The sequence below is a fragment of the Mus caroli genome, unplaced genomic scaffold (genome assembly GCF_978045245.1).
Source record: "Mus caroli unplaced genomic scaffold, Mus_caroli_1 scaffold_7, whole genome shotgun sequence".
Classification (NCBI taxonomy): Eukaryota; Metazoa; Chordata; class Mammalia; order Rodentia; family Muridae; genus Mus; species Mus caroli.
Window position 1 is genome coordinate 57,829,696 of NW_028227262.1, and position 13,543 is coordinate 57,843,238.

Sequence of the window (13,543 nt, forward strand, 5' to 3'; positions counted from 1 at the left end):
AAATAAATACTTTAAGACACATAAGGACTCAAAGACCTTCTCACAGGCTGTCTCTGGAAGAACTACTTGAGGATGTACACTGCAAAATAGAAAATGTATTCAAGAAAGAGTGCACAAGATCCAAGAAACAGTGGACCCAATCCAGAAGCATAATGCCAAGAAATCCCCAATGAACCATGTAGCAGGCCCAGAAAGCAGCCAGCTCAAGTTCTAGCTGTGAGCCAGAGAGCTCCAAAGAAGATTTTTAAGGAGAAAGATGTGTTTTCCACAACAAAGATGATATTGAAAAAATGGCTGCTCTCATTGCATGTGTATAGAAATTAATAAATGATCGTAAACAATCCTTTCCCATTGTCATCTCCTAAGTCTTGTTTCCTTTATTTTCTCTGGCATGCTTTCTCTGCTCCTTTTTATTCCCCTCTTCAGTTCAATATGCACTACTTGGCCTTTAATTTACCCAATTATAATACTGAGAAAGGAAGTTATTGGTGTCTCAGATTTTATGCTCAAAGCATAACTTGGATCTTAACTTGAATCATAGTGTGGAATACACACCCTATAAATCTGAACAAGGAAAAAGTGAAGGTGTGAAGACAAGGATGGGAGAGTGGGTAAAGATGGCTGTCCCCAGGAGACTCCCTGGAGAGACATTCAGAGGTAGAGCTGGCTGTTCTGGCTCTTTCCAGAGTGCTTTTGGGTGTGGCAACTGCTAAGGGTGCAGGGAGTTGTGCTCAATGTGCTGAGCTGGTGCACAGACCCTGAAGAGGTCCCTGGTGGTCATCCAAGAAGCTTTGGAGCTGGTATGACCCTGTGGTATGGCCTATTGAAGCACGAGGGCCTGGCTGTGGAAATTTGTATGAACTAGTTCTGGGATGATAGTCACTTATGAATGGGAGATAGAAACCTGCCAATTCCAAGTTAGACCAGTCATCATAGGGCAACTTCCAAAGGGAATCTGAGTTTGGAGACATTAGCTGTCATGTATCATGACAAGGGCTTTGTCCTAAAGTGAAATCTACCATGGGCAGTCACAGCAACCAGTACAGTGTGCTCACTGGACGCTGAGCTCTATCTGTACAGTGTGCTCATTGGACGCTAAAGGCTCTGCTTCTCCTTTTTTTTTTTTTTTTTTCCTGGTGCTGGTATTTTATTTCTTTGTGTACAATTAGGCCATGAATTCATATGGAATGGGCTCCAACAGCTCAGGCTCTTTTCCATTAGTCCTCACAAAGTGTGCTTCTCTGGGTGGCGCAGGCTGGCGCTTCAGCTGCACCCAGGTGCCCTTCTCTTTGGCTTCCTTTTTCTTCTGGTCGTTCTCCTTCACCCGCTTCAGGAAGCTGTCCCTGCTCTTTGAGTGCTTGATGTGCTCAATCCGCACATTGATCCTCTTGGCCAGAATTTTGCCCTTAACCTGCTTGTTGACAATAATGCCCACAGCATGCTGGGTGACATTGTAGACTCTTCCGGTTTTGCCGTGGTAGCACTTATGGGGCATTCCTTTTTGAACAGTGCCCATTCCCTTGATGTCTACAATATCACCCTTCTTGTAGATTCGCATGTATGTGGCCAAAGGAACAACGCCATGTTTCCTAAAAGGCCTAGAGAACATATACCGGGTGCCTCTCCTCTTTCCCTTTGTGTTCGTCATTTTGGCGAGTTACTACTACACATATTTAGAACCAGATCGTGTATTCCCACAAACCAACAAGGTTTGGATTACTCCAGTCATCCAGGGCAGAAATACCCACCGTTCCTAACCACAAGGGAAGTCCCAAAGCATGGTGTACTAGACGTAACCCCTTGCCCTTGTAGTCTTAAGCATTGGAACAGCAGCCTTAATGTTACCTTCCTTCCCCACGCTCCTCTTCTAGGGCCAAAATTTGCAAATTCCTAAGTGTTTCATGTTTCCAGAGGAGGGGTCCCCATTACATCATTACCAGGCTGACCCGGCAGGCACCCTCCTCGCCCGAGCCAACTGCAGGCTTCGGCACCCCGGCATTGTTAAGACCCAAGCAGAATCCTAAGTCCCAACTCGACAGCACATGCTCAAGTCTGGGATTGGGCGGACGCCCGGCAACCAAGACTGAGCCAGGCCCGGCTTCCCCGGATAGAAGCTCCCTAGCACACACCGCCCAGGTCAGTGACCTCCAGACGGTCTCCCCACGCCCCTAACACGCAGTCTCTGCGGTGTGGGCGCCACACGCAGCGTGTGCGGAAAGCAAGGCGAGAGAAGGCTCTGCTTCTTTCTTGTGCACGGTGGAATATAAACAAGGGATGAAGTCTTATTGGACAGTTCTAACTATTTTATTTGGTTCATTATATTAGAATGCTTTTGCTTTATCCTCACCTGCGTGACCTACTATTCTGTTCATCTATGTGGCTAGGTCAAGGGCAGGGGCATTAGGGAAATTCATATAGATAGCTGGTAGCTGAGTCCAGAAACAGGTCTCTGAACTCAGCATATTTGGTGTCCAGCAATGAAGATCAAAGCCAGGGAGAATAGAGGATGTGGTAACAGACAGGATAACCAGTGGGTTATCCTGGATAGGATAACCATCTTGCCAAGTTAGGCATACATGGCAGGGTGTAGACGTCTTAAGTCTCTTGATTTGAGAGGTGCTGGCAGAGAACTGTCCAGCTTAGAACAGAGCAGAAGTAGGAGTGGAGAGTTCTACAGACTCAGCCTTAGTTCAGTCTTCCTTCGCCCCCCCCCCCCCCACACACACACAGAGGGAAGCTCTTTGCTCATATCCTGTTGTTATGACCAGGTTAGTGTTGAAGCTCATGATGGTACATTGTGTAGTGCTGGCAAAACACCCTGTACATAACCTCTACTATAAACAGCTGGGTGTGCTGAAGTTGGCTCATGCTTGATCTGAATGTTACCTGTGCCCTTATCCCAAATGCTCCCATAGTCCTTGAACTTAACCCATAGCTTGAAATCCACCTTAATGGGAACATTTACTCAACAGAGACACGCAAATGCCCCAAGGAATTTTGTTTGGCTATTAAATGCTCACTAGAATGTCATTGCTTCCCTCAACCCCCAAGATGCTTTTGTGATTTGGAAGCCCAGACCATTATGAAAATTCTGTGCCCCTAATTAAAAAAGAATTAAGATATCTAGACGGCAACAGTAGGACACTAACCCATCCAAGGCTCTTCTGAGAACAGGTCCTATGTAACCACTCCCTCACATGCTGCTTGGCTTACTCACTCTCTGTCTTCACTGGAAAACACCAAGAAAGCCAGGGCCATGTCTGTCCTGCTCTGTACCTCCAGTTTCTAGCCAGAGTTGATACCCAAAAACATTTGCTAGGTAAATGGCTGGTTGACGCTCTTTGAGGAACAGAACTCCCCTCCCTCTGTGGTAGGATAGACTTTCCCTGAGAGTTTGCTTCTGTGTTGCTGGGACAGTGGAATGTGTGCCCCTTTGAAGATGTCAGGCTCTTCTTTCATATCCCTGTGTACTTCTTGCCTTAGCACTTAGAGAACTGGTTATGTGACTGGCACCTCCTGTGCTTCACCATGCCCAAGCTGTTAACAACTTCAGGTCCTGACCATGCCTGAAGGCTCCCGATTCATCATTCTGTGGCATAGCAAGGGTGGCAAGTCTCAGAGAGTAAGGAGGTAGTGTGGAGATTGAAATGTGAGGTCAGCTCCAAGCAGAACTTACTAGGGCATACAGATGTGGGGAAAACACATGGGCACTGAGCATGTGGGCACTGCTCCTTTCTTCACTAGTCTCACTGATCTGTACCAGGGTTCAGAGTTTGATTTCCCTTCAGTCCCAAACACTACAAGAGATACAAGCATGACTCCAAGGTCAGGTCTCCCTTAAGATGGAGTGAAGCCTGCACCATCTTTTGGAGACACTTGATATATTAGAACATAATCACAAAATTATGAGTATTTTAAATGTAAAAAAATCAAAACATTAAACACTTTACATATACAAATGGGATATGGCATGACTCTGCTTTTCACAGGACAGTTACAAGATTTATAAAGATAACATGATTTTTTTGAAGCATGTCAAGTAGCCTAGTAACAAGGGATAACATTAAAAATTTCATTTAGAGTGACGTGTATGTATTATCAGCTTGAGAGAAAAGACCTTGGTGATTTTGAGAACCCCAGGGAGGGCCCTACTGTCATTCTCCCCCTCTCTGTAAGCATGCCCAGGGAATTCCCCAGGAGGGTTCAGGGGAATATTAACAAATATGATTTAGTGAAGCCAGTGTAGTGCCAGAGTAACGTCAGCCTTAACAATAGCCATGCTCTCAAAATGTACATGGTACAGTTTTAGAAATGTCAGAGATGTAGTTAAGGCTTTACCCAGAGGCAAATTAATAGCCTTAAAAGCATTTGCTAGAAAACAAGAAACAAAGGAAATAACCCTTAAGACCAAGAAGACAAAACATAAATAAATTTTGTTCAAAGAAATCTGGCATATGAAAATTATGAAGATTCTAGCAATCAAGAAATAGTATTATGCCTGAGCAAGCTGAGACTAGGAGGAAAGGTAAATTGCTGTAGGTCACAGTGCTTTCTGGCTATCTTTTGATTGCACAAGGAAGGGGCAGTGCTTCAGCAGATGTAGACCTGTAAAATATGCCAAACTGCACACGAGTTACTTGTTTTTCTGTTCGCATGACCTAAAATCATGGATCAGTAGCACTAACATAGAATTCTCCTCATTTAAGTAAACCTTTATACATCAGTGTGGCTGGCAAGAGTGGACAGGAAGTGCTGGGGTAGTGGTGTGCTGGCTGAAGAGCTGAGGATCAAGGGTTGAGGGTCTTGGGGTTGAGTGATGAGGATCTGGGCGACCAGAAAGAAGGAGCTGGAGTGCTTAAGAGCTCGGGGCTAAGGTGCTCAAGCACACTGAAAGAAACAGACTTGAGAAGCTCTGAAAACACACCCGCCTGGCTCGCTAAAGGACGGGGTTGAAATGCTTGAAGTGCTAAGAGACTGAGGCATGAGGAAGGACAACGGACTGAGGGAAACTGAGGAAAAGGCTGAGGCTAAGAGGAGGAGTCTAAGGAGGAGGGTCTAAGGGTGGGGGAGCTGAAGGGCTGAGGCTATGAAGGGGGCGATACTGAGGGACCGGGCGAGGCGTGTTGGAGGAGCAGTGCTTAGAGTGAAGGGCAGAGGAGCCGAGGGGGCGTGGCTGAGCCCCGAAGGGGTGGGACTTGGAGGCTTAGATAGCGGGACTGAGACGAAGGAGCGGGGCGGTACCTAGAGATGAGGGGGCGGGGCTGAAGGGCAAAAAGCCAAAGAAGTATTGACTTGAGAGAGGTTGAGGCGCCGAGCGGGCGGGGCTGAGGAGAATGGGGGCGGGGCTGAAGGACTCACTGGACCGAGCTGAGGCGCGGAGGGAACAGGGCTGAGGCTAAAGAACTAAGCTGAGGAGCTGAAGGAAACCTGGCTGAGGGACTAGAGGATGAGGGGGCGGGACTGAAGGATTTAGGGGATTGGGTTGAGGAGCCAAAGGGGCGGGGCTGAAGTTAAGCGCTGGGATAGGAGCGGAGGGACCTGAGGCTGAGGGGGCGGGGCTCTAAGGACAAGAGCTTAGGGGGCGGGGCTGGGTCTAGGCTGAGGGGCTCAGCAGTGGTGGCTCTGAGTTGCTGAGGCACTGAGGAGCTGGGCACGCCGCGCGGGTGGAGAGGCGGGCCCGGCAGGCGGCGCCCTCTCTCACAGGCACCTCCTCCCTCTACGATCTTAGGGCTCCCGTTCCCTCTCGCGTCGCAGCCGGCACTTTGCAAACTCCTCGTCTGCCCGCGGCGGCCGCAGCTCCGTGCCCTACCGGCCCCTGCGCGTCGGTGGGGCAGCGGGCAGCGGGGTGGCGGCGGCGCGGGGAAGCGGGAGGCGCCGAGGCACTGGGCGTCCGCCGCCAGAGGCGGGAGCCGAGGCGGAGCCGCGCCAGCCCCGCGCCGCCGCGCCCCCCGGGCCGAGCCCCGTTGCCGCGCCGCGCCGTGCCGCGCCTCCGTCCCCACCGCGCAGCCATGGCTGCGCCGCCGCCGCCCCGCTGTCCGCTCGCCTGAGGCGCGGCCATCCGCCGTGGAGACCATGGCGAGCGCCGCCGAGCCCCCCGGCACGGCAGCCGAGTACCTGCAGGAGCTGACCCGGATCGTCGCGGCGCAGCAGGAGCTGCTGGCGCAACGGCGGCGGCGCATCGAGGAGCTGGAGCGCCAAGTGGCGCGGCTGAGCCGTGAGAACGCCGGCCTGCTGGAGCGACACCGGCGACACCTGGCCGCGTGCGCTCGGCGCCCGGACCCGGGCCCTTCGCCACTGGGCGCCATCCCGGAGCTCGGCTGCCGCCGCGACAAGTAAGTGCAGAGCGGCGGAGCGGGCGTGCCGGGGGCGCGCGAACTTCTCAGGGGGCTGTGGAGTGAGTCCCTCGGCCGGACCCTGCCGCACCCGGGACCTCCCGGAACTGCCATCCGGCCTGACCTCGCCGCGCGGCTGTCGCGTGCAGCGCCCGCTCGCCGGTGGCCGCCTGGGCCACTCATGCTTAGTGCTCTCCACACCGACCCTGCGCCGTCCAGCCCCGGGGCCTCGTCCTCCTCCCCCAAGACACTAATTCCCCTGTCTCGACCCGAGATTACCCCGGCTATTTCGGACCGAGGATTAAGGAGACGCCGGGGAGGCACAGCCCCACCGCCCTGGCCCCTGGCGTCCCGGGAGCTCCAGCCTGCAGCAGCTTCGCCTCTTCTGGGTGCTGGTGCCGAAGCCCTGCTGGCAGTCTTCTGTGCCCATCTGGGTGGGGCTCGGTCTCTAGGCTGGGGGCTTAGGTGATGCTGGGATGGAGTTGTCTGGTTTGCAGCAAGCTTTCTGCCTACTCCTTTGGTTGCCTTTGGGACCGTCAGGGGTCAACTAGAAAAAGTGTTTGATGTGGTCAGTAGCTCTAGAATAGGCGACCTGAGAGCCTTTGGGCATGCGATGCTGGAGGAGGGAGTTACACTCACTCCAGATAGGGAATCTGATTCCTTGGAGTAGGAAGCCAAGCACTTAAGTCCCCTGCATCCTGCTATGGCCATGGGACAGAGGGCCTGCTTGGAACATTTATGCTAGGGCTGGTCCATTCTTTAGAAGAGAAGAATTGTGTGTACGAGTGGAGGGTCTGGAACACCAGAATGTGGCTGAGTTCTGTGGCTCTGTAGAGGGCAGGTTGAGGTGTTATATTCACCCCTATGTTCTGTTCATTTGGGAGGTAGGGGATTGTGGCTAGCTCCAAACTGAGGTCCCTGATTCAGAGCTTCTTCCACTTGAGAGCATAGAGAGGGAGCTTTTAGTTCTGAGGCTCTTCATTAGTCCCCTTCACAGAAGCTGTGGGTCAGCCCATGCTAGATGCAAGAATGGAGAGGAACGTCTAGGCTGCTGAAATGAAGTCTCTCAAAGCTTAGGGAGGGGGCACCAGGACAGGGACACATATTCCTGTTTTGATAGGGAACAGTGACACACGTTGGTCGGCTGATGTCTCACAACATTATCCCAGGAGATATACATATATTCTTTCAAAGTCACCCCTACTGACCAACTGGAGGATGTGGACAGGAGAACTCTGAGGGGCAGAGGTTTCTTTCCCTACCTTGGGGGAGTCTCCATTGTCCATCCAGACAGTGGTCTTGGCTGAGGAGGTCAGGGGTGCAAATGCTGAAATTTTATTTCATAAGATTCCACCTTGGAGACCATCTGGCTTTGCTTTCTCCCCTACTAGAGGCACAGCCAAAGCATGTGTCACCTTAAAAAAGTATAGTGTCACCTTTAAGGAATGCAAGAGGCAGCACAGTTTTTTTGTTTTTTTTTTTTTCTCTACAGTCTAGCTCCAAGGCAGTTTGCAAACTTGAATATTCACACTAGGAGCTTGGGCTTCTTTGCTTAATGTGGATTCTGACCTAGCAGATTTGGAGCAGGGTAGAGAATCTACTGCTTTCACAGACTGGGACATTCTATGTTGTTGGAATGTAGACCCCATCATAAGGCGCTGTGAGGAATGCAGTTAGGATAAGGAACAGGAGGGTCCCTTCAAGACAGAGCATACCAGCCCCATTTTCCTGTCTGCAACTAATTTCCTAGCCCTTTAGGAAAAGGAATACTAATTCCTTCCTCTCGTGGCAGGAGATACCTCATATCCTTCCTCTAGTTCTGCGAGATGAGATAGTATTTAACTGTTGTATGTTTAGGGCCCTGGGGCACTAGGGGCTGCTTTTCCAAACATAGATTGGTTGTGTCAGAGGTTATGTAAATAAAGTAACTGATATGAAAGATGTGAAAGAGTGTGTGGTGAGTAATGCCCCTTGAGAGCTTTTATTAAATACCTGTTGTATGTAGAACCATCAGAGATAATATTTGGTGATTCAGGAAGAACCACAGAACAGAAGAGATAAATAATGCCACATAAAGAAAAGAATGTGGGTAGATGAACTTGGGACTAAGGCCCAGCTCTGCACATCCCAGCTGGTGACTGTGGGACAGGTCACAGGACCTTTCCCCATCCCAGCTTTCCTTTAAATGCACACGAAGCAGGAATCAGCCTAGCTGTTTCCCATTCTTTTCCCCTAAGGTAACACACACACACACACACACACACACACACACACACACACAGAGGTGGTGGTGGTGGGGCGCAATAGGCACCTGGTAGGTAATTCATGCAGGCTAGATTCTTCCCATGTCTGTCAGTTTCTCAATTCTTTAGATCAGCTGAGCCAAAGCAGGAGGTGGAAACTTAAAGGCTAGGTGCAAGAGATGTGCAATGGGGGATATGGAGCTGTGGCAAAGGGTTGCTGGAGCTGACAGCTGTTATTAAGCTGAGTTTCCAGAGGTGACAGAGCAGTATAGGGCCACAGTTTGGGGGAAATGGAGCTAGGGGATTGGCCTCTACTTTCTACCTTTGGGCAGTGGATGACAACATTTTCAGGCATCCCTATTTGCATACAGTGGCCCTGAGAAGAGCCAGTCTGACAAGCATGCTGGTTGAGCAAGACCTGACTGACCTTTTTCTAAGTAGCTGGTAGCCACTGCAGCCTGAGTTAGGAGCTCCCTTCTCACTCTATAGATGAGCTTCAGGGGTCCATTGCTTTCTCTGAGACAAGAGTGAGCTTGAGAATTACCTCACTAGGCACAGATGCCTAGACATGCTAGAAGCTTTCAATCCCAGAAACCTTTAAGCTCTTCCTCAGAGGGCTTTCTTGAATGTCTTGACCTCTAGTACCAAGAGTCATTATTTATTCCCAGCACTGGGGGAGAAGATTAAAACAGGGAAGAAATCCATTCATTCATGGTGCCTTTGCTATCTGGGAGTTATTTGCTTCTGTTATTATTGATGTTGATTTGATTTTCCCCTGACATCAGCACTCATTTATGCAGTGTGCAGTCAGCTACATTCTAATGATCCATTTCTAGAACCACTTTTCCCTCACTAGAGCTTGGGTACCTCGTGGGTGCTCAGAGTATATTGTCTGAATGGGTAAACCACGGAAGACAAGAAGTATTGGAATCATCAAATCGCAGGTACGAATGAATATATTGAACCAAGTTTAAGAGAGCATGGTAATATCCCCTAAGGGTTTGCTGTGTGCTCATACCTTATGCGTCATCACTCCTATCAGGCAAAGACAGGCTCCCATTATACAGATGTGAAACCTAGGCTTAGAGCGATCACATGCCTTGTTTAAGCTCTGTCTGGTCGTAAGCCAGTGTTGGATCTCACACTGTTTGGCTCCTGATCTTGCTCACCTCCTGCCTGCCTTTCACACTGTGGAATGATCAGACCACTTCTCAGGATTCTTTTTGGCTCCTGGCCAGTGCTTGAAGGCGCACAGCATGTTTGGATCCCTTCTGCCCCATTGAATCTTGTCACCAGTGCAGTGCTTTTGGTGGTGATTGTGTAAAGGGGAAAAGGTAGAAGAAGGTGACCCTCTTTTAGCCTTTGATCTCCTGAAGTTTCTTGGCTGAAGTAAACATCAGCCTCAAGTGGCTGGGGAGAGGCCCAGTGGAACAGCCTCTTCCGCCTTCTCATCTGCTCCAGCCCTCAAGGGCTGTCACATCACACATCACTCTGAGAGGACTGAAGCTCTGAGTTGGTGACTCACTCTGGGGGAGGTTTTCAGTGGCATTCAGTGTCTGTTGACTTACCAAACAAAGTGCTTTTCTGGGTTTGTGGTGACATTAACCATGATGGTGGTGCTTCATTTCAGGGGCATGCTCAAGGGTGCGGTAGAAGAGGGGTTGGCAAGAGGAAACTGGACTGTCCTAATTGGCAGCAGGCAGATAACACAGAAAGCACTATGATGGTCCTGGCAAGGAGCCTTTGAGTTGTGTTCCTCAAAGTGGTTAGAAAGTACCAAAACTGGGGTATAGGGGCTAGGAAGCAGAGTGCTCTTATGTGCAGATTCCTTTCTCCCTAGGAGCAAAGACTAGGGGCCTGGAAGAGGATAGGAGGGCCTTTTTTCTCCTCACCTGTAACTGTGGCTGAGAAACTGGTAGCAGGAGACCCTGTGGTTATGTTTCCACTAAATAATATTCTCCTTCTCCCAGCTGAGATAAAGGCTGAATCCAGTGCTGGGAAGATGTCCCTTTGTCAGGAACAAGCTGCACCACACTTTGGGACACTTGTCCTAGTTGGACAAAATGTATTAAACTGTAAGGGATCAGGGTGAGCCATTCTTATTTTTCCAGCAGATGGTAGAGTCCACAGAAAGATGAGGGAGTGTTTTTCTGAAGCTCTCTCCCAGCCGTCTGACAAGCTAAGCAAATTATTATTTTACAACCCAGAAAGTAAATCAGGGAATGCTTCTTTATCTAGCTGGCGCTGAGAGAAACAGTGAGTGGTGCAGTGTGTGAATTGCAGTTGAGAGCTGCTGGTGCTTTTGACGTGAGTGTTCACACCAGATACAGGCCACAGTGCCTGCAGAAACCTCAGACCTAAGGGCTTCGCCATGGGGAGGGAGGTGTGAGCGCTTGGCCACAGGAGGCAGGCATTTGGGGACATCCATATGTTGTGTCATCAGGATGACTATCTGTCAGTTATTTTGTCTATGATATTGCTTTGACAGCTGATTGGATTGTTTGTGCTACTTTATTTTTTTATAGAAGAGCAACACTTGGCTTAACTTGGGAAGTACACTGTTCTGTGCTTGTCTTGGTGTCAACAGGAATAATTACCACTGAGCCAGCAGAGAAACAAACATAGACAAACTGGGAATTTGTCAAAAACTGGAATCTAAGAAGGTGAAACTGACCTATCTGAAAGGGAGTAAGAGCTACTGATGCAGTTATGAGACCATCTGAGTTCAGTGGATCTCCTGCTTGCTGACGCTCACCCAGCGTAGACACATGCCAGTCTGCAGACCAGATCTCCCCAACTATAGGCTAAGTGTGGCTGAGTGACATGTTGGAATTCTTGTGTACCAGGTCTATAGAGCTGATAACTCAGAGTTATGTAGAATTCACTGGTCAGTAACTATTGTGTATGGAAAGGGCTCTGTTTCCATCAATAAAGCATAGCAGCTTTGATGTTGCAATGCCCCTTTAACCCTAACTGCCTTAGGCTTCTTCTGGAGGACCTTTAAGGCTTTCTCATGAGTGAGCAGTTAGCCCTCATCTAGCATTGGATTGGAAGACCTAGCCCCTGCTGTAGCTGTTTCCAGTGGCTCAAAGTTTGTAAGTCCCAGCCTCTCCGAGTCAGTCCCATGACAAATGAGAGTAACTATTTCTTTAGAGGATCAGACATAGGAACTGCCTGTAGACGATAGCTTTGGAATAGGGTTAGCCAAGACATCGAAACTGCTTTGGAGGATTGCTTAGCTCCAGAATTTTCAAACATAGAAAAGTAGAATCATGCAGAGCCAAACACCGCTTCCCCTTCCTTCCCTCCAGGTTCTGCAATTAAAGTTTTTCAATATTTGCTTTATTGCATACCTCTGTACCCTTGAGGGTGCTTAGAAGCACATGGATGGGAGTGAACATTTATAGAGTGCCTACTGTGTCCCAGGGATGAGCTCAGTGAAACAGACATGTGATTGCTATGTCCTCTATGAGCAGGGACTAGGGAACAAAACTAGATTAAACCATTCCAAATTGGGCCTTGTCTAAGTCCTGATTTAGAAATGTGTGTCTTTCCTTCTAGGAGGAGACCAGAGCTACAGAGCAATAGGAGAGAGGAGTTGTAGAGGTGGCTCAACAATTAAGAGCACTTGTTACTCTTGCAGAGGACCTGGGTTTAGTTCCTGGCACCTATATGGTGGTTCACAAGCATCTGTGACTCTGTTTGGAATCAGACAGCCTTCTTAACCTCTGAGGGCATCAGGCATGTATGTATGCAGATACAAACATACAAGCAAAACACACATGCACACAGAATAAACAGAACTTGAAAGGAAAAGAAAGGGAAGGAAAAAAAGAGAGAAAGTGAGAAAGTCTTACTTGGTTCATAATCTTAGAATGTGTCAAATTACAACAAAACCATAACATTAAGCCCTTTCATCTTCCTATTGATTGATTGATTGATTGCAACAGGGTCTCATAAACTTGCTATGTAGTCAAGGATGGCCTGGAACATCTGATTGTCTTACCTTCATATCCTGAATGCTAGGATTAATGATGTACAGTGCTGGGGGTCAAATTCATGGCTCTGTACAAGCTAGGCAAACATTCTCCAAACTGAGGTATGTCCCTAGCCCCAGATCCTCTTTTATGTCTGCACTGACACTGGACTCTCTTGACAGGCATGGGCTTTATCATCCCATTTTGCAGATATGAAATCTCAAGATCTTTTTTTAGCAGTTTTCCCACCATTACCCAGTGACAGAGATAGGATCTGTGCCCAGGTCTGCCTGCCTTTTATGGTCAGTATGCTTCACTGCACTATGTGGCTTTGGAGCTACTCATAAGTGGATTCATCACTATGTGAAACATTTGGGATCTTTCTAGGTGTGGTACAGTTTCAGTCACCCAGACCTTTGGCTAAGGAACTAGCATTAACTCCAGCTTTGTCATCCACACAGTCATCAGTCACTTTAAACTTTGGGCGTCAAGTTTGGTGATACTTGGGTCACCTTTCAGAGATAAATTTGCTTCCAGGAGGCCTTGCCCCTCCATGGCAAAACAGCCTCAGTGGCAGTGCCCCACTGGCAAGACCACTGTGGGCAGCATTGTGAACAGGCATGGGAAGGACTCTCTAGTTGCTCAGCCAATACTGGATACTCTTCTTCAAGTCAGTGTGAATTTCTTCTTGTACATATGTACATTTGCTAACCTTCTGGGAAGCTGTTGGTAAGGTAGCATGTGCATTTTCATTTCTTTCACATAGGGTATGTGGGGACATGTGGTTATATGGGGGACTGGAACCTGTGCCCTCTTCAGGCCTTGTTCCTAAGCCTCTTAGTTAGAGGCACATTAGCGGACTGCATGGATGTCTTGACTACTCCCTGTGTGCATTTTCATAGTGTATGTTGTACATGCAGAGAATCAAAGGCCTTGGCTCAGTATTGGGAAGTCCTCATCTACCTGCAGGAAGCATGGTTTGCTAAGGGCA

At 49.0% G+C, this 13,543-nt stretch overlaps 2 protein-coding genes across 5 annotated transcripts in view; one reads left to right on the forward strand and one right to left on the reverse strand.

Annotated features, from left to right (window-relative positions):
- Nucleotides 1–1,122: 1,122 nt before the first annotated feature.
- Nucleotides 1,123–1,720, reverse strand: LOC147003888 (large ribosomal subunit protein eL21). Its single transcript, XM_085839617.1, has one exon. It carries the CDS (start codon nucleotides 1,646–1,648, stop codon nucleotides 1,166–1,168), a length of 483 nt encoding a protein of 160 aa, XP_085695743.1. The 5' UTR covers nucleotides 1,649–1,720; the 3' UTR covers nucleotides 1,123–1,165.
- A 4,280-nt stretch (nucleotides 1,721–6,000) lies between these two features.
- Nucleotides 6,001–13,543, forward strand: part of Iqsec1 (IQ motif and Sec7 domain ArfGEF 1) — a 322,487-nt gene continuing 314,944 nt past the window's right edge. For 2 of the 4 annotated variants that reach the window (XM_085840296.1, XM_085840297.1), the window contains exon 1: nucleotides 6,001–6,332. In XM_085840296.1, coding sequence (XP_085696422.1) covers nucleotides 6,073–6,332 — 260 coding nt within the window. In that variant the 5' untranslated portion in view covers nucleotides 6,001–6,072. The remainder of the gene's footprint in view (nucleotides 6,333–13,543) is intronic. The other 2 variants (XM_085840299.1, XM_085840300.1) reach the window with 2 other exon arrangements.